Below are 25,823 nucleotides of genomic sequence, written 5' to 3'. Positions count from 1 at the left end.
CTCCTTGTAACTGGGTGGAACGTCCGGGATTTTTGTTGTCAATGGAGGGGGAGTGGTGAAAGGAATGAAATATCCTCTGGAAACTATACTTTGTACCCAGTTGTCATTTATTTTGCTCCAGGCGTCTGGATACAAAGATAAGTGACCAGATTGCCTCCAGAGCAGGACAGTCGGGCCTCCTTTCAGGAGTGCTGGTAGGGCTTCCCAAAGAACTGGTCTCCGTCACCCTGGTTTTGTGGACCCCCTCTGCCGCGAAGGTGGCGTCTTCCATTTTTGCCCCCTCCTCTGCCCCTGGAGGGGGGGTTCACCATGTGTCCCCAGAAAGGCACCTTGGGCTTTTCGGAACCACATCTTTCCTCCCTTTTGACCCTTGGGGTAGGGTCTGGTAGGGGTGGAAAAACAGACTCCCACAGTAGACGGAGTCTTTCCTTCCTGCTCACCCCTGGTCAAAGCTTCCTTAACTTTGGGCCGAAAAGGGACGAGCCATCAAAAGGGGTGTTGAAAAAGGATGACTTAAAGGGCTCTGTGAAGTAACACAAGTGCATCCAGGAATGTCTCCTGAGAGCAATTCCTGTACCCGCTGCCCTACTCTTTCGATCAGATGCATATGAAATGAGACACATGGACAAGTTCACTATGGAACTAAGGGTAGCAAGCTGGGAGGCGACTTTGTCTGAAGCTCCTGCAACTACTGTACCCTGAAGAGCATCTTCAAGCTCTTTTAGGAGGTCTCTTTGTAGTCTCATAAAATGAGCGAGATAGTTCAGTGAACGAAGGCATGGCAAAAGTCACTGAACTGTATGTGCGCTTCCCGTATCTATCCATGATCCTAGAATCTGTTAGGAGGATGGACAGAGGAAGAAGTTTGACATCTCCTTTTTGGTGGCTGCCGCCACTACCATGGCATCAACTGGCACTCCCTTGGTGAGGAAAGTCTTTTCCTGGGGGGGGGGGCAGAAATAAATTTATTAGGCCTCCTAGGGACAGGCTCCATGGTGTCCGAAGACTCCCACGCCCCTCGTGAGACCAACTCCATGAGCTCATCAAAGGGCAGAGACACCCAAGAGGTGGAGGGTTGAGACCCGAAAGCATTCAGAACAGACTCATCTTCAGTAGGGTTGGTGGACTTCCAGCCACCCCTCTGCCTAAGGATTTCTAATATCTCAGCAAATGAGATATCCTCAGAGGGGGACCGTGGTGACCCTTCTGATTCATCTAAGTCAGTATCGGATGTGAGTGACTCCTGTGGGGAGTGTAGGTGCTTCTTACAGATTCTCTTCCTGGGAACCTCATCAGTGGGAATTTCTGGTGAGGTCTCGGTAGAGCAGGGGCCACCCAATGGGGCTTCCTGAGGCTCAGGGTCTCTATGCTTAGAAAGGATCTGTGAAGAAGAAATGGACAAAGGCGCTTTTGAGGAGGAGGTAGTTGGACCTGAAGTTGTAGATGTCTCAGGAGACATCACTCTCCTCAAGGCTTTGAAGGCACCTCTTCTCCGTAAAAGAATTATACTGGCCTGAACTGTGCAAGGAACCTCCGATCTATTGCAAACTAGATCTGAGGTAACTCAAGGTGTATCATGGGATAGGGACTTGGCCTCGAGCTTTGTAGTAGGCCGACTTGGAGCCGAGGATCGACTCTGAACCCATCTGTAAGAATGAATGGCGAGATAGAACAACTTCACATCTGTTACGATGACAGGAAAAGGAACTAAAAAAAAAAAAACTAACACTGATTTTAGCCCTCCAACACACTCGCGATTATGCGGCACCTGTTCCTAAGTTGAGAGGCTAGATATCATGGATTAGCCTTGCCTTACGGAATGCAGCACTCGCTCTTTGCAGCATATGGTAGCATTCATTTTGGCTCCTGGACAATGGCACAGCTTGCTCCATAACTGACGGTCACTGAGAAGGGGTACTTAAATAGGTTTGACGCCACACTAAGTAAAGAAAATAATAAAACAACTTTACAGTTTAAGAGAATCTGTTTTAAATAAAGAAGTTATGTACCTACCATAATGTTCCATGTTAGTTGTCTTCTTCTCGCCTTCTTTCTTGCTGGTTGGGTCCGGAGCCGATCCTCAGCTCTGACTTGGCCATCTTCAAAAGCTCAAGAGCTGCTTACTGGCTCGAGGCCCCCCTATATCCCATGATGCCTGGCGCTAGATACCCAGATCTCATTTGGTAAGGCTAACTGCAGACATAATAATAAAGGAATCCTATCCTAGAATGCATAAATGCTACTGCTATTCTTGCTGGTTGGGACAGCGTCCCTAGCACCTAAAGTCCTGGGTGGCTCATCGGAAAAGACTTTTCAGAGCAGTGGAACCAAAATCAGCTCTGCTCCTGGTAACCAAATCCAACTTGTAATGTGAAATGAAAGTATGTGGGTTGAACCATGTAGCCGCAGCACAAATATATTCCATGGGCAACCTAGCCTGAAAGGCCACCAAATTGGCTAAAGCTCTGGTGGAGTGACCTTTTGGTTTAAATGGAAATTCTTTATTCCTCAGTTGATATATGAATGTGATGATAGAAGTCAACCACCTGGATAAGGTATACTTTGGAGACTGGAAGACCTTGTTTACTGACTGCATAAGATAGGAAAAGTTGGTCCGATTTTCTAATGTCCTTAGTTCTATGCAAATAAAAGCGTAGCTGCCTGTGAACATCTAACTGATGCAACTTATATTCCCCCCCCTGTTGGAGTGGTTAGGAAAAAACACAGGAAGGTCTATGGACTGATTCAAGTTACTCTCTGAAGAGACCTTAGGATGGAAGGAAGGATTAGTCCTAAGAGCAACCCTGTCATTGTGGAACACGAGGTATGGGGGACGGATAGAAAGAGCCTGGAGTTCCGAAACTCTTCTGGCTGAAGTAATAGCTACCAGAAAAAGGGTTTTCCAAGATAAGAACTTCAAGGAACAAGAAGCTGCAGGTTTGAAAGGGGGCAAAATGAGAGAAGCTAAAATCAAATTTAGATCCCACGGTGGTGGAGGATCTCTCACTAGGGGCCTGAGCAGAGTGGTTCCTTTGAGAAAGGCTTTACATAGCTTATGAGACATGATATTGTTTTCCAACAGGCCAATGTGAAAATTTGAGATTGCAGCTAACTGAACTCTAATTGTAGCAGAAGCGGACCCAGCATGGAAGAGTTCCGCAAGAAATTCCAAAATGTGGTGTACATGGGCTGAGAAGGGGTCTATACTTTTAGCCTCTGCCCAGGAAGAAAAACCTTTCCACTTACTAGCTAGCGTAAGTTTTTCTAGTCGTAGACTTGTGTGATGACAAAATGATTTCGTGCACAGAGGGGGAGATATCTGGAAGCCTGGCTAAAGTTGGAAGTGGAGCAACCAAGCCGTGAGCTGGAGAGAGCGTAGGGATTGGTGCAGCCCACCCGATTGATGAATCAGGAGGTCTGGAACTAGGTCCAGAGTCCAAGGCTGCTAGAGAAGATGGTAATGCAGAAATGGGAACCATATTTGTCGAGGCCAGTAAGGAGCAATGAGGATCATTTTGCAGCCCAATACGGTAGCTTTCTGAATTAGCTTCGGGATTAGGGGAAAAGGAGGGAATGCATAAAGAAGTCCCTGAGGCCAATCGTAGACTAGAGCGTCTCTGGGGGAATACCCGGGAAGTGGAAGGAGAGAGAAGAAATTGCTGCACTTGCTGTTGAAGGGAGTTGCAAAAAGGTCACAGCAAGGTTGGCCACATTTGTGGAAAAGTTGGTCCGCAACTACCTGGTTCAGAGACCACTCGTGAGGCATGAGAATTGCTCTGCTCAGCCTGTCTGCTATGACGTTGGACCTCCCAGGGATGTGTGTTGCAATCGGAAACCGTTGGGAAGAGATCGCCCATTGCCAGAGTCTGAGTGCTTCTCGACATAGTGGGTGGGACCTGGTTCCGCACTGCTTGTTGATGTACCACACTACAGACATATTGTCCGTTTGAATTGCAATGGTCCTGGTAGGAAGAGAGTCCTGAAGAGCCTGTAACGCTAACAGCACGGCCCTCATCTCCAAGACATTTATGTGTAGATGGTACTCGTGAGGTTGCCAGGTGTCTTGGACTGTTCTGCCCTGATAATACCCCCCACCCGATCAGGGAGGTGTCCGTGGTCACCGCAGCAACTGGAGGGGGGAGTAAAAATGGTCTGCCGTGGGGCACTGATGTGGAGACCACCCACCACGCAAGGTGCTTCTTGCATGCTTGTGTGATCATAATCATGTAAGACATGGGAAGCTGCTGGAAGGACCATTGGGTGAAAAGAAGCCACTGGAGAATCCTCATGTGAAAACAAGCTAGAGGGACAAGTATGATCGCTGCTGCCATGAGACCCAGAGTTTGAAGGACAAACCTGGCTTGAATTCTTTTGCATGCTAATAAAATCTTCACATGCTGGCGAATCACGAATACCCTGTCTGGTGGGAGACTCACTGACATGTCCTTGGTATTTAAATTTGCGCCTATAAAGGTGATAGATTGACAGGGCGACAATGCAGACTTTTCAAAATTTATTGTGATACCTAGCCTGGAGCAAGTGTCGATAGTGCAGTCTCTGGCTCGAAGATGGTGATGCCTGGTGGTAGCAGTGAGGAGCCGGAAGTGTAGATATGGAAACACCTGGAATCCTTGCCGTCTCAGGTGAGCGGTAACTACTGCCATACATTTGGTGAACACCCTGGGGGCTGTGGTGAGACCAAAGGGCAGAGCTCTGAACTGATAATGGCTGGCTCCCAGCCGGAAGCGAAGGAATCTTCTGGAGCGTCTGTCCATTTTGATGTGGTAGTATGCATCCTGAAGATCTATAGAGCACATCCAATTGTCCTGACCCAGGAAGGGCAAAATGGGCTGTAGCGTGACCGTCCAGAACTTCGTTCTTTGCACAGACCTGTTCAGTCTGCTGAGATCCAGAATGGGTCTCCAGTCCCCATTCTTTTTTGGTACCAAAAAGAACCTTGAGTAAATTCCGGATCCTTGTTGGTCTGCTGGGACTTGCTGGATGGCCCTTTTTCTTAGCAGTTTTGAGACTTCTTGAACTGCTTGGTCCCTTAGATTGGGTGGAACGTCTGGAAGGGACTTGTTTGACCTTAAGGGGGTGCGAACAAAGTGAATTCGGTAGCCTCCGGAAATAACGGACTGTACCCATTTGTCTTGTGTTATGTCTTGCCAGGCTCTTGGGTACAGCGATAATCTTCCCCCGACTGCCTCCAGAGGTGGGTAGCCGGGCAACCTTTCAGGGATGCTGGAAGGGCTTCTCAGAGAAGGATTCTCTGCTGCCCTGATTTTGTGGACTCCCTCTGACACGAGGGCTGCATCTATTATTGTTCCCTCCTCTGCCCCTGGATGGGAGCCGGCAAGGCTCCCTGGGATTTCCGGAACCACATCTTTCCACTCTTCTGACCCTTGGCATATGGTCTGGAAGGAGTGGAAAAACGGACTCCTACGGCAGAGAGAGTTCTTGCCTTCCTGCTCACACCTGGTAAGGGTATCCTTCATCTGTGATCCAAAGAGAGAGGAACCATCAAAAGGGGTGTTGGTGAAAGACGCTCTGAAAGGTTCTGCAAAGTTACATAGTCACATCCAAGTGTGCCTCCTTAGGGCAACGCCTGTGCCTGTGGCTCTACTCGCACCATCGGCTGCATACGAAATGAGACTCATGGAGGAGTTTAACACTGAATTAAGAGTCGCCAGCTGGGAGTCAGCCTTAGCCTGGGCCCCCTCAGCTGATGGATCTTGGAGGGTATCTCCAAGCTCTTTCAGGAGATCCCTCTGAAGATGGGTAAAGTGGCACAGGTAATTCAGGGACCTCATGGAAAAGGTCGCTGAAGAGAACATCCGTTTCTCATATCTGTCCATAGTCCTGGACTCCTTGTTAGGGAGATGGACAGATGAAGTTTCTGCCAACTCCTCCTTTGTGGCCACCGCTACCACCATGGCATCAACAGAGACACCTTTGTTCAAGAACTGTTTGTCCTGTGGTGCAGTAATGAATTTGGCCGGTCTTCTAGGGGTCAGTTCCACTGTGTCTGGAGCTGACCACGCCTTCCGAGCCACCACAGACATCAGTGGGTCGAAAGGCGGAGACACCCAGGAGGTGGAAGGTCGGGATCCAAACGTGTCCAGGAATACTGACTCATCCTGTGAAGGGCTTAGGGCAGTCCAGTTCCTCCTCTGCCTAAGCATCCCAAGGATGTCTGAGAAGGAGACATCTTCAGAGGGGGATCTTGGGGACACTTCCGACTCCTCTAAGTCGGTATCTGATGTGACAGACTCGGGGGAGTCAACATGCTTCCTCTTGCATTTCCTCTTGCGAGGTGGCTCCTCTGAATGATCAGGGGAGGCCTCGGAAGAGGAGGATACACCCAAAGGGGTGTCCTTGAGCGCTGGATCCCCACGCTTGGGGTCTGGAAGAGGGGCAGAGGCTGATGCAGGCACCCTAGGGGGAGGAGTCGATGGGGTCGATCGTGGGACTGACTCTGGGGCCAGTACACTCCTCATCACCTCGAAGGCATCCCTGCCCGGATGCAGAGAGGGCTCCGGTTCCGAAGGAACCAGAACCTCTCTCCGCACAGAGGGGGACAGCTCCGAGGCAGATGTGGGAGCCGAGCTCACCTGAGCCAAAGCCCTGAGGTGGAGAGCGGGGTCGGACAAGAGTCCGATGCCACTCGCCCCCTCGGAGCCAACGAGGGAGTCTCGGTGCCCAGATCCCTCCAGGGACGGTACCATGGAAGGGATCAGAGCAGACGATGGAACCGAAGGAGAAGGTATTGGAGCCGACTGTTCCACGACTCCAACCCCAACTAACTCAGTCTCCGAGCTCATAGGATGAGTCGGAGGAGGAATATCTACAGACATGGACGGAGCAGACACCTGATGAGGGGGGCTGGACAACATTTTGGCTAGGGCCTGCGATTTTAGCAGCCTACTGACCACTCTTTCTAAGTCATGGTCTGAAAGTCTTGAAGACCGAGAAGAGTGAGATGAGTGATTACTACGCTCCGACTGGAGCAGAGGCGATTTCGGAGCCGAACGTATCGACTCCAGAGAAGGAGACCTGGATCTTTTCCGACTCTCAGATGGCTCCGAAGAACGTGTCGGAGCCGACTGGGGGGGAGGAACATCGGTTCCAGCTGGAGCCGAGATGGATGGTATGACTTCAACCCAAAGACGGCTCCGAACTGGGAGCCGAAGGTTTAGGTGGCCTGGAAGATTTCACGGGCTGAGCATTCACCGGTGAATCTTGGGGCTTAAGAAAACCCCTCAGGATCAATTTGTTTTTGCACTCCTGCAGGACTTTTGGATTGAAAGCATGGCAAATCGAGCAAGAGTCCTGCAGGTGCACGGTGCCCTGAAAATAAACACAAGAAGTGTGACCATCTATCAGAGACATCTGACAGCATGAGTCACACTTCTTGAATCCGGACGGCTTAGGATCCTTGGACATCCTGGAGGAAAACCAAGGACAAGAAACACACACAGAAAGGTTAAAGCACTAACCACTAAAAATTGTAGACTACAGCTACCACAACCAAAAACTATAAGCAGTACTACAAACACTATAGATGACTACACTAACAGTGATACTAAGGAAAATATATATTTTTAAAGGAGATAGAGAGAAAAGGCTGTCCTCTAAAACGGAAAAACCTTTTTGAGGTAAGGAAAGGGAGAGAAGGGGGGAGGGGAAACTCTCTAACTTAGAGTTTCTTGAGGAGAAGTAATCAGGATTTGGAGAAAACTAACTGCAATACAACAGTTTTATCTAACGACTAATTCTACACTAAAACTAACAGTTTTGTGACAAGAAAAATACAATAATAATAAAGTTTTATATGACCTGAGCCAGAAGAACAACCTTGCAGCAGAAGCGGCAAACGAGATCTGGGTATCTAGCGCCAGGCATCATGGGATATAGGGGGGCCTCGAACCAGTAAGCAGCTCTCGAGCTTTTGAAGATGGCCGAGTCGGAGCTGAGGATCGGCTCCGGACCCAACCAGCAAGAATGAAGGCGAGATAGACAACTTAACATTTTATGTTACACAGGTCAGGCAAAGCTCAATGGATGACCATATCCACTTATGAAATCACAGTTTTTAACAGATCAGGTTTGTCACAGACCAGCTTAAACTGGGAGGTGATTGTGTGTTTCAGAGAAAAGGGAAACAGAAAGCTTAACTTGTCTGTTATCCAGGAAAGGTATCAATGCTCATTTTCAAGAGTCAGGAAGCATGCGTCAAACAGACCCTAAGCCTTCATGTTTTCTACATCCATAATAATATGCAACATTAACCTCGCAAGAAGTTAAAAAAAACAATAAAAAAATTCAAACAATATGAGTGAGTGTCTCCAACTACTCATTTCCATACTTCTGAACTTCTTTGTTGAAGTATTCTATACAAAGTCAAAAACAATGAGGGAGGACAAAAGGCCAAAACCTGGACATTTAATATTACTGTAATTCACTTAAAGTTAATAGAACAAAATGTTTTATATCTATGTGCATTTTTTAAACAATAGAGAGTATGAAAACTCAACTTCTGACATACTGATGGACTGACTGCTAAAACTCATTAATTTGCCAGAAAATTAAACATTTTATAAGGGACGGGATTATGAGGTAAAATCAGGGATAACTGAGAAGTATGTATTCATGTCACAGCCTGTATAGCAGGTTATCAACAGATGGGGACAGATCCAATACAAATCAGTAACACAGCAGTTGGTTACCTACAGTAAGGGGTGCTTTGATATGGAAGTAAACATAACTTACAAATATGACTATCACATGTACAAAATTTTGGAAGTGAACTGCTAGAAATTAAATTACGGTCATCTCTCAATTTTCACTATGTTTCTGAAGATAGAAAATGTAATAGAAAGGTAAACAATATTTGTTATGAACATAAAATTAGTACCATCTTAACAGAAGCAAGTGCAGTTTGGCAATCCTAACAAAGAACGATGTATATTTCAATATACATGGGCCTACATGTGTGCATACATTTATCTACCTCTCTACTTACTTACCTGTCTTACACTGGAATTTTCTAATGAAAATGCATCATTTTTGAAGATTTTATTTTTTTGTTTACAAATGTTTTGTATGAAAAGAAACATCCTACTCTGTGATAAAAAAAAATATTTAAATTCTTATTTGACAGATCTGTAGCAATTTTTCTTAGCAAAGCAGCTGTTCATTTATCATCACTTTCTGTAATTAAATCCAAGTTTTTTTTAATTTCATATCTTATGTACGACTATTTAAGAACTGGTAAACATCATATACATATTATGTTACCTCCTAAATTACAGAATATGTCAGCATACTCTTAACTACTCAAACTAAAAGGGCAAGACTTGTATGCCATAAATTAACACTGGATTCAGTTTACTTACATGTTTCACAACATTAAGGTCCATTATAATAAGAAAAGAAATAGAATAGCATGCATTGTAATTACTATAAACTAAACTTGACATATTAATAATCCATGCCTACTAAATTAATGAAGACTCATTCCACTCACATAGTTAATCCTGCAACTCATCTCTTAAAGCTTAATTATAGTTTGAGTACAAACTTCAGAACATGACTTGCTGTTTACAGATCATCCATTTTAACGCTGTTTGGCAAAACAAACAAGTGAGCCATGCAAAGTATACAAAAACCCACAGTCACATAATACTAAGACTCTGTTGACTAATGAATAATTTACCAAGGTATTCCTCTGGGTGCTGCTCATAGTCCATACAGAATGTTAGAAACTTCATCAGCATCCTCTTCTCCACCACACTGAGCTGCTTGCTAGCAAAGACATCTGCTCTGGAGCAAGGTACCTGGAAAAGATCAAAAGTTGAAGAATTATCACATACTATACAATGACAGAAAACTTAGATAAGTTACTTAAAACAAAAAACACCTATGCTATTCTGCATAACTCATCCAGGTGGGTCCTTTACCTGCACCCAATCAACCCATTTCTTCCATGACCGTGGGAGCCAGGAATCCCTCTGCAGGCAACAGCCCACTGTACATTCACTCCTGCACTGGAATTCCCCATCAGCCCATCCAGCTGTGGCAAGAATCAGGTGGTAGGGAGCAATCCAGCTTTGCTAGTCCTGTAGGGCAGCCTACCCCCCCCCCAAGTGCCTCATCCATGCTCCTCTACAGCTGTCCTCTGGGGGCATCCCTCATCTCACAAAAACAGTCTGTACTGCAATAAATGGAGTGAAGCAGTAGTAGTAGAATTCAGACTCAAAAATCCAATGCCAAAAGACAAAAAACAACATTTATTGCAAAGCTTTCAGGTTACTAACACCCTTCCTCTGTGCATATGTTTATATATAAGTGCATGGTATGTGCATACATATTTATATATGAATTTTTAAATGATTTTATATACTTTTTTACATATACATATGCATCATTACAAAGTGTATACTGCAATATGTGGAGAGGTATCATTATTCTGAGACAGGCTGTCTGCAATCACGTGTTTTTTACGAACTCCTATTTAAATGTTGTATTGTTTTTACTTTCATGTTAGTAGCACTGAGGAAGGGTGTTTGTAACCAGAAAGCTTTGCAATAAACATTGTTTTTATCTTTTGGCATTGGATTCTTGAGTAGGCCTCTCTCATCTCACAGTGAGAGTTGCACAAGTGGAGAAGGGGCTCAACACACTCAAGCTCTATGGGGTAGAAACCTAGTACCCCTAGACCTCACCCATGGGGTTAGTCAGAGTTGCTTCCCTAACCAAGGACAGGCAAGCATGCACTGGCCACTCCCGCAGGTACCTGATCTGATATTCAAACTAGGGTCACCTCCACAACGTAGAGTGGCTCGCTTGCCTACATCATTAACAGAGGTCTGATGGCATATCTAAAGAAGTCAAACAGAGCAAAAGCCAAAGTTTGGGGAAGGGAATTAGAATATTTAATTAATGTCCTTTTCAGCACGCATGGTATGAGGCTCAAAGAAAAGATTTTTTCAAATGCATTTTAATAAATGCAGTAGGTCTGCTTTATACCTGAGAAAATATCTATGGAAACGGCTTTGTTACAAAAGGAGACAAATTAACTAAACATTTAACAAACCTTCTGTGGAGTATTACTCTAGCAAAGAAGCATAACAAAGTCCTTCCTCAGTGAGGCTGCAATGAAATAATGTCCATCTGTCTCTTCAAAAGCTAATTTAGCCCTGCTTATTTTGATCATCATCCATATGGTAGTTGCGCTGTATTTATTACACATTTGTCTCAGACTTTTATTGCTGTAATGACCCTGTGCTGAGCAAATGAACATAATGAACAACCTGAGATAGCATTTGTGTAATATTTCATTAATTCTTTGTAAGACTCATCCTTACTTGCTGACTAATCCAATGATTTGGAGAGATAAAAGCTCAATGTACCACTTACACCGTCTTGCCCTGTACGCTGAATGAGCACTGTAATTTGTCAGTACTGTCAGAACTACATTATTATAGCTAGGATCTGGTATTAAGATATGTAGAAATGTATCCCCAGCTAGTCTAAAACCTCAGTAGATGGAGATAAAAAAAAAAAAAAAAACAATGCAGAAATGCACTGATTTAATGGCGCATGTGGTTAACTCATTCAAATATATAGTGCCTATTTTGTACACTACCTTTTAACACATGTAGCTACTTATGGGGCACATACATTTTTGGGAATGAAGACTTAGTTAATTTAAGTCTATTACTGCAGCACTGATTCATTTTTTTTCTATATCCTACTTCTCTAACAGAGTCTGTTTATGCCCTTATTTATCTGTATGCGTGTTTTCAAACTGTTTAATACAGTGACAAGACATTCTGTGTTATGTTCATACCTTTCAATTATGTACTTTATAATTCCCAACCTTTCATGGTACTCATTCAAACTACTGTCAACTGAATGTTCTCAACTTCTTGTTTCACAGGTGAATGGACAAAGTCAAAATCTGAAGGGAGAATACCACCTTAACGGATTTCTAACACAAAACACAGCAAAGAATTGATGGCCTTAAAAAAAAAAAAAAAAAAAGATTATAGACAACACGACATATACAACAGAGAACCAAAGTCAATGCAGGACAATAAAGCATAACTGCTCATCTCTACTAGAACTGAAAGGCCACTATAATCACAAAAAGAAAAAAATACATATACATACATACACATATTTTATATATGTATATGTGTGTGTATATATATATATATATATATATATATTTTTTTTTTATTTTACATTTGTTGACTGGGATAGCCCGACTGGATGCATGTCCATTTTCAGTGGAGGCCCAGGGAGAAAAGCTCCAAGGGTAAGCAGTTAACAGCATTACATAATACCAGCATTACATATTACAAACAGACTATTTACAGAGATTACATAAGTAAGCAAGTTAAACAAGTTCCACAGGTTAGAGATAATCCTGAGCACAAGTAAGGATTAAATTAAATTACACAGTAAACTGGTTAACAGATTTTTACACATTCTAGAGTGTGTTAGCCAGGCTTGATACATTGACATAGCCAGTTAAGAGACAAGAGACAAATGTTTGAGTCTAGTTTTAAATTGACCTAAGGTGGACAGTAAGGTAATATCAGCTGGAAGAGAGTTTCAGGATCTACTTACAGAGTTTGCAAAGAGAGAGTCACCGGCTGTGTTATTAATTTTGCTAGTCTGAATTAGTAGTTTGTTAGAGGATCGAAGCGGTCTAGGATTGTTATAGGGGGTGATAATATTTTTAAGTGCAGGAGTATTGTCCGGATTGCTTTTTTCCCACATTCTGAAAGTTATGAAAGTTCAGTTACAGATTTGCTGTTCTGAACTGTTTGGAAGTTTCTAGAAGGCCAGTGCTTGCTTGGGCTAAAGGGAAGTCTCTGTGTTCACCAGTGGGAGTGGTTAACACTGGACAGCCTGCCTGTCCCTGGAGGAGTGGTTACTACCTAGAAGCTGTAGTTTTATTGGCCATTTTGGGTCAATTCTAAACTCCTTGATCTTTCTCTCTTAAAATTCAACTCTCTTTTTGCGTGGTTTTGCGCACTGAGCAGCGTCGCCTAAACAGGTTTAAACTATTCCAGGCTCCACAAAGTCTGCTCTTCACTTTTTCCCTTAGAACTGTTCAAACTCTCAAAGTAATCACTCTATTCTCTTTCTAAAGCTCTGCACTTGCTCAGCTCTTATAAGGAAACACTAACTAACTAAAGCACTACACCCTCCTTGACTTCTCATAAGTATTGGCTCCCGATTGGTCCTTCCTGATCAAGTGAAAAATCAGTTCCCTTCCCTAATCTGATCAGTACAAAAACAGTTCCCTATACTAATCTGGTATGTCCAAGGGTCAGTTTCAAGGTTACTCTCCAGTCCAGCTGGTGAATCTGGGAATTTTGAGGCAATGTTACAATTGCCTTATGTACACAGACAACCCTCTCCTCCTTCCAACAAACTCTAATACATGTGAGAGATGCAGTTACACAGCCAAGCTGGAGGCAGAACTCTCTCAACCCAAGACTGGCACAGTCAGTCAGGAGGAAAAGGTAACCACCCACACCATAAATCCAGTCTCACATAGACCTATTGCATCTGCATACCCAACACAAACACACAAAAACATACTCGGAGGCTCTAAATAAAAATCTGCCTAAACAGCAAAGACCTCCTAAGCAGATATCCAAGCAAGAGCCACCCCTCAACAATACCCACAAATCACATATCTCACAAAATCAGTGTGCCTCACAGTCACAGCCCTTAAGGCCAAACAACACACCAAATACACTTGTTATAGGGGACTCTATTGTCCGGCACACTGACGTCCTGCTCACCAGACTGAACAAGGAGAAGGTCACTGTAAGCTGCCTGTCGGGTGCCAGGACCCACCACATAACGCAAGCACTCGGGTCACTCCAAAGCAAGTACAAGTATGACTCCGTCATTGTCCATGCTGGTGTGAATGACCTGAGACGTACCTCCCTGGACTACATGAAAAGAGACAGAGGAGCTCTCTGACCATGTAGCCCAGGCTGGTATGACCCTGACCTTGAGTAGCATCTTGCCCTCACCAAGAATAATGCCACAGTATAAAGACAAAATGATCAGTTTCAACAATTGGCTAAAGTATTGGTGTCATTCAAAGGGGATCCAGTGTCTGTCAGCCTGGGATGAAATGCTTGACAAGCCACGTTGCTTCGCTAGGGACGGCTTGCACCTGTCACCCTTAGGCTTTCGTATACTGGCCAAGGCTCTTGCCACCCCCATAGTGCCTTTTTTAGGCAAGGCTCAAAGGACAAACCCACCTCCATAGACAACCCAAGGATAAAAAAACTAAAGGTAATGCTACTCAATGCCAGAAGTCAAAACCTCAAGATGCACGCACTCGAGGCTATCTTCAGTATGGGGAAAATCGATGTCTGTGCAGTAACAGAAACCTGGTTCAAGGCTCCTGAGAGCACCCCAGCACTACCAGGTTATAACTCATACCATGCGTTTCGGCCCCAAAACTCGGATCGAAGCACAAAAGGAGGGGGAGTATCTATATTCATCGAAGATACCTACACCACCAAGTTAGTGGCACGCACGAAGCATCGGGAACCATCCATGTGCAACTAACAGCGGGCAAAACTGCCTTTCAGTTTGTAGCCTGCTACAGAACACCCTCCCTATTACAGGAACCCCACTTGGCATTCCTGAGAACACTGGAGAATATGAAGGTCTCTCCAAACACTATGTTGTTGGGTGACTTCAACTACCCAAACATTGACTGGGAAAACTACTCAAGCCCAAACACCCTCGCCCAATGGTTCCTTGAATTTATAAACTCTAACGGAATGGAACAACTGGTCACCACTCCCACAAGAGGGAACAACATATTGGACCTGGTCATCACCAACATGGGGACTCTATGTTCCACACCAGAGGTAAACCCCTCATTGGTAAGATCAGACCACAACCAAATTTCCCTGGACATCCATATCTTGTCCCCACCCCAGCCAAGGAAATCACTGCAAAGAATTTCTCAAAAGCCAACTTTGCACTTCTCAAGACTGAGGTGGAATCCTTCAAAGCCCCTGGGCCAGAGGATAATACAGTCCAATCCGCAGAATCATTTACAAATGCATTCTATGAGCACCTGCAGGAATGCATAGATCGTGCTATCCCAAATAAAACCAAGACTCACTCCTCCAAAAACAGGAGACCGGTCTGGTGGACCCCAGCCATAAATAAGCTATACAACAGAAGGAGGAAGCTACTACATGACAGAGCAAAATCCCAAAAAGGGAAGGCATCTCTGATCAGTATTAGCAAGAAACTTCGATCCCTCATAAAATCATCAAAGGCCAGTTTCGAAAGAAAAATTGCCCTAGACACTAAAGATAATCACATAATAATCACAAGGCCTTCTTTAGTTATGTCAGGAACATGGGCGGAAACTCCCAGATATGCTCTGAATTGTTGCATAATGGTACAAAATATTCCGAACCTACAGACATAGCCAACATCCTGGCAGACAGATTCAGCGCAAACTTCTCCGCCCCTTCCCCCCCAATGGAGCAAATGCTTATCCCAACTGAATGTAACCTCCCTGACATCACAGATGCACAGGTGAAAGCTGCCCTCTCCAAAGCAAAAAACACAGCATCTATGGGACCGGACGGTGAACCAGGCTGTGTCTTACATAAGCTCCAAGAAGAACTGAACCCTCACATTAAGTCACTCTTCAAACTTAGCTATACTACAGGACATGTACCCAAAGAATGGCGTACAGCTACAGTGGTCCCACTCCACAAAGGTGGTGCCACAACGGACCCCGGAAACTATTGCCCCATAAGCCTGACTAGTCTGATCTGTAAAGCTATGGAGCGTATAATCATGGAATTCATAAACAAAGACATTGGGAGCCTCCAGACACTGGACCCTACCCAATTCGGCTTTGTTAAGGGCACATCTTGCCTCTTAAACCTAGTTGATTTCTTTGAAACAGTTACCAAAGCCATAGATGAGGGCAAGGTAGTCCACACAGCCTACCTGGACCACGCAAAAGCCTTCGACACAATACCCCACTCGGGCATCATAAATAAGCTTACCAGCTTAAATATCAACCCCTATATCACAAGATGGGTTGCAAACTGGCTCAGAGATAGAACCCACATGGTCAGAATCGCAGGTGCCATGTCCGAATCCAAAACAGTTACAAGTGGCGTCCCACAGGGCTCAGTTCTGGGACCTCTCTTGCTCGGTATATACTTCTTTGAGGTTCAGGCTAACACAGGGGGATTATGGCTGACAACGTTCGCAGATGACTGCAAACTGGGGGCCATAATCGAATCTCCAGCTGACACAAGCATCCTCCAAAAGGGTCACACAGAGACGGATGCTTGGTGCCAGAGCCATGGCCTCAAGCTAAATGCTAAAAAGTGCATAGTCATCCCCTTTGGGAAAAACAAGGTGCCCACAAATTACCACATAGGTGGTAATTCATTAAGTACGGAAGTAGTAATTAGAGATTTGGGGACCAACGTAGATAGTAATCTCTCCTTTGATAATCACGTTGCCAAAGTGGTTAGAAAGGCCTTCTATATAGCCCATCTTATCACGAAAGGGTTCGCATCTAAATCAAGAGATGTCATTGTGCCCCTCTACTCGTCACTCATCAGGCCCATAATTGAATACAATGCCCCTTTTGGGATGTACCTTACCCGACACCTGCAGTAACTGGAGAGACCCCAAAAGTACCTCACCAAGAGGATCATGGGCTACAAACAGATGTCCTATGCAGCTCGACTAAAGAAACTCCAGCTCTACTCAGTTGCTTACCGCCTACTCAGAGGTGATCTATGCCTGATGTACAAAGCCATGTCAAACCCAGAATTAATGGACATGCTCCACTTCAAAAAATCCAAGTACCTTAGAGCTACACGCTCCAGGGACCTAAACCTCAGCACAAAAATAAATAGGACAAGCTGGAGGGACAGATTCATTTCCCAGAGGCTCCCCTCACTCTGGAATAGAATCCCAATTCATGTTAGATATAGCCCCTCGCTGACCCTCTTCAAGCGAAATCTGGACGCATGGATGGGAAATCGCAAATTCACCCCTGGGATCTCTCCTGTGTCCCTGCTAGACAGAGGCACTGTAAACAAATCTTAAAAGGGTACCTTCTGTGACCTACTTTACAGAGGCACAGTACGCTAATCTAATAGGGAGGCGGAAGCCAAATACACTCTGGCTAGGCTTATAAATGCCCTAGGGCAGATAGCCTAGTATCTACCTATGAACCTATTATAGAGGATTTTATAGGCCATAATCAGTTGGTTAATACTGGATTAGGTTGGGTAGTTCAAGCCACCCAAGCTGATTTAGATTGATACGATGATGTGTCCTAAAAGGCAGCCCAGTGGCAAACCTGGCAATGTGGCTGTAGCAAATTGAGAGTTTAAGGACAGTCTTGTTTAAATTTGAGAGTAGAGGAGATGTATACAGAAGGGTTGAAAGAAGGTGAGAGCGAGCTATGGCAATTTTAGCTGGAGGGGTTAGGAAGGCTTTTATTCTGTAAAGTGACCCTAGTGTTTTATTGATGGTTTTGATAGTCTGGTTAACATGTAGGTCAAATTTTAGATTATTGTCTATGATGACACCTAATAGTTTTGTAGAGGGGTCAGGGGAGATTATTGTGCCATCATTTGAATTTATGGTAAAGGTGAAAGCGGTAGACCTACGTATTGGTGAAAATAACAGCATTTTATTTTTTTTGGGATTTAGGATCTGATGACGTTCAGAAAGCCAGTTTTCTATTGTATTAAAGGTGGTCTGGGTAGCTGACCATAACTCTATTGGAGATGTGGCTGAGCAAATCAGAGTAGAGTCATCAGCATATTGGATACAGCTGACTTTTGGGATGACAGCATAAAGGTCGTTAATGAAGATGGAGAACAGCAAGGGCCCTAGTATAGAGCCTTGTGGTACTCCAAGGGTGTTAGGTAGAAGGTTAGAGAGTTTGTTCTGCCAGAGGACAGCTTGCTGTCGACCATTCAGGTAGGATTGAAACCATTGAAGGGCTCTAGTACCTAGACAGAATGTTTGCAGGGTGTGGATTAAAAGTTGGTGATCAACCATATCGAATGTCTTGGAAAGATCCAAGAAGAGGGCTGAGGATATATAATTATTATTGCGATTATGGTTTATGGTGTTGGTAAAGGCTAGGAGGGCTGAGGTAGTGCTGTGATGAGGACGGAAGCCATGCTGAGTGTCTGCCATAAGGTGATTCTGGATTAGGTGGTGCGTGAGTTGTCTATGAATACATTTTTCCATAATCTTTGCAAGTGGAGAGAGTATAGCTATTGGCCTATAATTGGAGAATTCAGTAGAGCTGCCTCCTTTGTAAAGTGGGATTACATAGGATATTTTCCAGATGGTGGGAATTTTAGCTTCTACAATGGTTCAATTGATAAGTACTGAGAAGGGGTAAGCAATAGCATCAGCTGATTTTTGTAGGTACTCGGCAGGGAGTTAATCAGCAGAAAGTGTAGTGGGTTTTAACTTTTTGATCAAGGTATGGATAAGTGAAGTGGCAACTGGTTGGAAGCTGAATGCGAGTAGGTTTCTAGGGGTGCTACTTTCAGGACCAGGGGAGCTAGGAGGTAGTTGGCTAGCTAGGGCTTGAATGGTCTCAGTAAAGAATCGGTTAAAACTGTCAGAAACATCTTCAGGGGTTTTATCAATAGTAGCAGCAGCGACTGGGGTGAAGTTTGTCCAGGATGTAGTAGATTATTTAAACCTGCCCAAAACATCTGAGGGTTATTTTGATTTACTGTCTGTAAATTACAGTAGTATTGTTTTTTGTTTTGTAAAATTGATTTTTTGGTTTTGTTCCCGGATTGCCTGTATTTAATGTGATCTTGTTGGTCCTTTAGAAGAACGCCATAAAGCCCATGCTTTGTTTCTAAGGGTAATTTTGAGTTTAGACTCTTTAGAAAGCCATGGCACAGTTTTTGCCTTGGTTCTCTTTGAATGAACAGGTGCATGCAAATCAAGGATCTCAAGGAATTTGTTGTTAAAGTATGCTACTGCTTCCTCTAAGGGGAGGTGTTTTAGAATAGACCAATTACGAGTTTAGTTCTTGTTGGAATTTGGCAGGGTCAAAGTTTTTATTGTTTCTAACCTTTCTGAGTAAGGGCTGTTGGGAATTAATGGCTTTGTGCTTAATTACATATGTGAGAAGGTGATCGCTTAGGCCATCAAGGAGGGTACCAGAGGTGTACAGTTGGGGGGTGACTATTTATGAGTACCCAATCAAGTGTGCTTTCTTTTTGGTTGGGTTTACCTATCCTGGTAGGGGTGGATATAATTTGTGTAAATGCATGCAGGTTAATATGGGTGGTTGTGGATTCTGAGGAACAGTTGCCCCAGTCTATGTTAAAGTCTCCAAGTAGTAGGGTTTCTTGGGGGTAATGACATGACAGCCAGTGCAGGATATCTTCAAGTGTACATATATTGTTACCTGGGGGAATGTACATACAGATGATATTAATGCATTTATTTTTATTAAGTTGCAATTTGGTGGCAAGAATCTCCGACTTATTAATCTGAGGTGGTTGTATTACATTATGGTGGCATTCAACTCAGATTTATAGAGTACAGCTACCCCACCCCCCTTCCTCGAAGCACGATCCAGCCTGTGTATGTTATACCCAGGTGGTAACACTTCACTGTCTTTAGTGTTAGGTTTTAACCAGGTTTCAGATAAACAGAGAATCTCAGGGGAGTGGACATCCAGAAGTGCATGCAATTCATATACATTGTTATTAATGCTTCTAATATTGAGATGACAGGCTAGGAGAGAGTTAGTTGGCCTATTAATTGTAGGTTTGTATCTTAGATTGCAAGTAGAGGGGGTATGTGTATCTGAAGTGGGTGGGCCAGGGTTGGGGTGAATATCACCACCAAGTATTAGGTTGAGTCTATACTTGTGATGAACTTCAGGAATTTGTTTATTAGTTTGTAGTAGTATTTGGATCTAGAGCTAATGTGCCTGGATCTAAGTCTGTTGCATGAAAGTTCAACAGTCCGAATCCACTATCACCAAACACACTTTAACGAAAGCGCTTACACCGAAAAAGTGCTTTCTCTAAAGTATGTTAAAAAAAAAAAAAAAAAACAAAACAAACATTCCCACAGGTATTTGTCTCTAAATGCCCTATATACCTGAATAGGATCTCCTCTTCGATATCTGAGAGAGACACTGTACAAGTTCAGATATTTTAGTCTTTCATAACAACTTAAATTTTCACATTCATGGATGCCCTTGGCATATTTCTACTATACTCTTTCCAGTTTATGCAAACTTGTTTTCTTATAGGGCTTCCATGTTGTTATTCCATACTGAAGTTTGGGGCTAATTTAACTAACAATGACTTCATTATTTTTGGTTTCCTAGACTTTATGTATCTTTTTGTAAAAACCTATAGTTCTATAACTAGCATTAACCAATTAGCTGACATGATTAGAAAAACTCACAGCTGAAGCTACCCATATACCCAGGTCCTTACAGTCTACAGTTTCAATCACTGTGTGCTGTATTAAATATTCACCTTTCAATTTTTGTCTCCCAAAGCTCATATGCTTAGTTTTTAATGATACATTTATTGTGATTGTGGGGCTTAGTTTTATGTTTAAAATGAAGTCTTGTACCTCCATTTTAAAAGCTTCATATATTATACAGACACAAGCCTGTCTATGGAACAGACTGGCTTTGAATATATGGAAGTCTGAATCTCTTAACTTTTAAGCATAAACTTGACAAATGAGTTGGATACCATGCACATGATCCAGGGATAATGGAATCATCTTTCTTGGATGCCCTTAGGGCTTAAATACTGTGACAAGAACTTATGAATTTGTTCTACACAAAAATGGTTGCGGTGGCAGCCATAATCAGTGTTTTTTTTTTTTATATATATATACTAAGTTATGCTTTTCTACAATACAATGTGCTCCCAAATGAGGTTTGCTGAACATCCCTCTCCATGTTCTTTTATCCTTTCATTTTTTTTTTTTTTAACTTTCAGAATCTACGGCCAGAATGGAACGTCTTGCAGTCACTGGCTCTGTTTTATGCTCTCCGTCATCTTTTACACATCATTTTATAAGCCTTTCCTTTTCCTCTTACAAAGTTCAATTAGATGCCTGTAAGAAAGATATTTATTAGATAGCTACAGGGAATCTCTTTCCTCATTCACTCTGTCAGGTACCTATGCCAAATTTTCCTAAACTAAGAGATGTGCTATGACTGGCAATATATAGTACAAAATCTGAATCTTCAGATCAAAAGGTTTGTGGGCCTAAAAGAATGGAGAAAAGGCAGAGCTGCAGTACCACTGCCATGTGGACTTTCCCTGGGACATACATTTTACATGTTTATGGTCAACACAATGCAAGAACTGTGGAGAGACCATTTGTTAAACTACTGTAAGAACATCATGCAGACCATTTTGTTGTAGAGTGAGGAAAAATATACCATAAAAATACAATACAAAGAACAAACAAAATTAAAATTACTTTTACATATAATACAGTAGGAATTAATTTGTAGGGAGGATAATTTCTGTTAGGATGAGTAAAAGTGTGTTTAGGATGATGATGTCCTTTAACTGAATCTATCAGCAACACAAGCTGGTGTCCATTCAATCAACCACGCTGCCCATAACTTATCCACATCATGTTTCCAAGGAGCAAAGTTGGTGCGTTTTAAGAATATGATTTTGTTTGGGTTTTTGTGGGATAAACATCTCTCTGTAGAAAATTAACCTAGACTGCTGAAGGGCAGACATTAAGCAGATACAGACTTATTCAACATCATGTATGTCACACAGACATATAGGAAGGAAGTAGCAGTCCACAAAAAATCACAAAACCTGAAGAGCCAATAAAGACGAGAGTGGAGTACTGAGGATAAGAAATTATTTATTGTTACTACTATGCAAAAAGCCCAGAATTTCCAGACACAAAATATACAACACGATTAAGACAGAAATTAGAGGACAGAAAAATACTTTCACAAGAAAAACTGTCAGAAGCTTCAAATGAAAATTTGCATTCGTTAATACAACAGATTTGTGAAAAACAGTATATATATCAAGAAACTTTGATCTGTTTGGAAAAAGAAGCATATGAGGAAGTGCGAAAATATGACCAAAACCTAGAGATATTTGAAAAGTATAAAAAAAGAAATATGAACATGGAAAATAAAGATTTGATATGGTACAATATTTATGCAAAGGAGAAAGCCAAATTTATAAAGAAGGCAGCCCCAAAGACATTCTGAAAAATACAGGCAACGGCATCCGGATATGGAAAATTTCACAATAAAAAATATTACAAAGATGGAATGCAGAAAAGATCAGTAAAGTAGAAGTTGAAAAAATTGGACTTGAACTTATGGAGTACCTGCAAAGTGAAGTATTTGGTGTCGAAGGTCTAATTCAGATTACATCACAGCATGATGCAGTGAGTCTCCAAAGTAAGGAGAAACAGGAAGATCATGAGACATCTGAAGAAGAAATATGGACATGGGAAAGAAATATTTAATATGGTGTAATATTAATGCAAAGGAGAAAACAAAACTAGCCAATACAAAAAGAGCAGCGCCAAAGATATTTGGAGAGAAATACAGTCAAAGGAATTCAGACATAGAAAACTTTACAATACAAAAAATAAGAAGACAGAGGAAAAGCAGAAAAGGAGATTAGTAATGGAGAAGTTAAAGAAATAGAAACTGAGGTTATGGAGTACCTGCAAAGTGAAGGATTCAACGTAGAAAACCGAAAGAAGAAAGCACCACAACAGGATAGAGCAATGGATATCCAAATTAAGGGGAAACCAGTGGAACAGGAAGCAATTGGTCAGGTGCCATATCAAGATATTTTGGAGTATTCCACAGGAAACCAGTATAAACATTCCTTTTCTTGCTGTCTAGCTTCAAGTGAACAGGAAACTGTGGAAACTCTGATGCTGTCAATGTTGAGGAGTGATAGGCCAAGTGAGTTCCTATATGTAAGGTTACCACCTGTCCCACTTTGCGAGGGACAGTCCCTCTTTGGGCAGTGTCCTGACCAAAAAATTAAAAAAATGGCAAATGTCCTGAGATTTTAGGACAAAATTATTTCCTATATTTTATGTAATAGTTGCATAAAACAATTACTCTGTATCTAAAATACCTAAATGTTATAAGAAACAGAATAAACAACTAAAATGCTACAAGAATAAGCTTTTATTTAGGCAAAAAAGTTAAGTTATATCCTTTGTACTGACCGTGGGTATGTGTCGGCCTGAAAAATCTGATGTTTGTCCCGAAAATGTCCCACTTTGGCCATTTGAAAAGGTGGCAATCCTACCTATATGCCAGAGTAATGGATGGCATAGAATGAAATTGAAGAGAAGGTGCCATAGGAAGATGATAGAGAACTTTTTATAGAATGCCTGCAGGAAATGGAAAACAAGGGATGTGCACTCAGTTTGGAAGAAAATGAGCTACGAGAAGAGTTGCTTGATTTAATAGAGATGGATAGATATATTTAGATCAATGACAGAAATAGACTGCAGAAGGTCAATAAAACCCAAAAAGTCAGACGTCTGACAAAACAAATGCAGTAATTAGGACTGTCCATAGAGATCCATATGATATAGCAGAAGTAAACAGGATATATTAATGTGCTGCTTAATTAATAACTGATAAAGTTCTATCACAAGAACACAGGGTAGCAAGGGAAAGGAAGGGAAGGAATCTAATACCATCATGGAAGTATCGAACAGAGAAAATTATAAAGCAATTAAGACAAGAAATTTCACTGTTAGAAGACTACAGAAGAGGGAACAGATCAACAAAAATACTTAGACAGACAGACGTGATAAAAGAAATGTGCAGTATTAGAACACACCAGGATCTATCGTGCACTATCGCAAATAAACCAAACATTTCAGCACGGGCGGAAAAACTTAGAAGATACACAGATAAAAAACAAAAGAAAAGTTGAAAATAAGCAATTTATTGATGACCCAATAAAGTTTTATAGAGAATTGGGAAAAAAGGTAAGAGGAATTGAAACACCACAAAAAAAGAGGAAATAGATACATTTTGGAGAAGTATCTATGAAGATCCAGTGGAAAAGATGCTAAATGGACAGAAGAAGTAAAAGAAAGAATAAGAGGTTTAAAGGTGCAAGATATGAAATAGGATGAAGTAACACCCAGAAAGATTGAAACAAAGTTAAGAAAAGCCTCTAATTGGAAAGCCCCAGGCCCAGATGCAGTACCTAACTTTTAGTTAAAAGTATTAACATCTTTGCACAAAGATTTAGCCACGAGTAACCACTATTTATATGCGTAACTTGAACAGACACCAACCTGGCTAACAATAGGCAAAACAATGCTTTTACTTGAGAGTAAACCTGCAAGCTACCCTAAAAATTATAGATTGATAACTTTGTCTTCCAACGACATATAAACTATACACAGGAATTGATGCTGACAAGTCTACAGTCATTTAGACGAAAACTTAATTATGGCAATAGAACAAAAGGGCAATAAAAGAAAGTCATACAGAACAAATAATCATTTGTTGTTAAAGTCACACTGGAGAACTGTAAAAAGGGGAATAATCTAAGTAAGGCATGGACTGATTACAAAAAAAGCATTTGACAGTATCCCACATTCATGGATAAAAGAGTGCTTAAAAATATATAAGATACACCCTATACTGATCGAATATATTACAATGACCATGAAACGGTGGCAGACCACTTTGCAATTAAAACATGAGAGAGGACAAATTACTATCCCAGGGATATAAATTCAAGAGGGGGACATTCCAGGGTGACTCAATGTCACCGTTATTCTGCCTTGCTCAACACATTAAGCTGTCTACTTAACAGCTTATGCCATGGCTATAATTTGGCTCCAAGAAAAGAAAGTATAAAGACTTCTCAGCTTCTCTGTCAATGATTTAAAACTGTATTCCTCATCAGATGAGGAACTGGAAGCACAGATGCAGGTTACAACTTTTTCAGATATTAGAATGTCATCTGGCCTTGACAAATGTGCAAAAGCAACCGTTAAAGCAGGAAAACTACAGCACCAGGAAAACATCAGTTTGGGACAAGAATGTGACATAAAAGAACATGAGCAAGAGGGAGTGTATAAATATTTGGAAATTGATGAAGGAACAACGATAAAACATGAACAAATGCAAATAAACTTAGTAAGGAATACTTTAGAAACTTAGATTAATCCTGAAAACAGTGTTGACATCTAGGAACAAAATCCAAGCTATAAACCAATTTGCTCTTCCTGTCCTAACTTACAGTTTTGGAGTGACTCATTGGCCCCAAAACATGTTGGACAAATTAGATATTAAAACAAGAAGGATGCTTCATGCTCACCAAATGATATATAAAAATCGGTGCATATCAAGAATATGTATTCCCCATTGCAAAGGAGGGATGGGCCTCCGTGAAACTGATTCCATGTATAGATCTGCAATCATGGGACTCTACACATATCTGCTGACCTCACAATACCCAAACATAATAAAAGTGTTGAAACATGAGGATAATAAATCTGAGATCACTTTTCTGCTTATCTAGCAGAAGCATATCGGCATCAAGCAGGAATGGAAATCAAACCAAAAGTAGATAAAAATCAGGCAGTAACTGAATGTGCCAAAAAACAAAAAGAATACAAGGTGAAGGGATCAGATGAAAAGGCAAAAAATGTGGAAAAAGCATAAATATAGTTGCAAGTATAGAAAACTTCTGGAAGAATCTTAT

General features: G+C 42.1%; 1 protein-coding gene across 1 annotated transcript in view; it reads right to left on the bottom strand.

The window, feature by feature from the left end:
- CHM (CHM Rab escort protein) overlaps positions 1 to 25,823 on the bottom strand; it is a 1,989,252-nt gene that overhangs the window by 1,017,611 nt on the left and 945,818 nt on the right. Inside the window, exon 7 of the mRNA XM_044057753.1 lies at positions 9,719 to 9,839. Coding sequence (XP_043913688.1) covers positions 9,719 to 9,839 — 121 coding nt within the window. The remainder of the gene's footprint in view (positions 1 to 9,718; positions 9,840 to 25,823) is intronic.

The sequence above is a fragment of the Protopterus annectens genome, chromosome 15.part0 (genome assembly GCF_019279795.1).
Source record: "Protopterus annectens isolate FY-2018-M chromosome 15.part0, PAN1.0, whole genome shotgun sequence".
Lineage (NCBI taxonomy): Eukaryota > Metazoa > Chordata > Ceratodontiformes > Protopteridae > Protopterus > Protopterus annectens.
The sequence above is the reverse complement of the archived record's forward strand: the minus strand, read 5'-3'. Positions and strand labels throughout refer to the sequence as shown.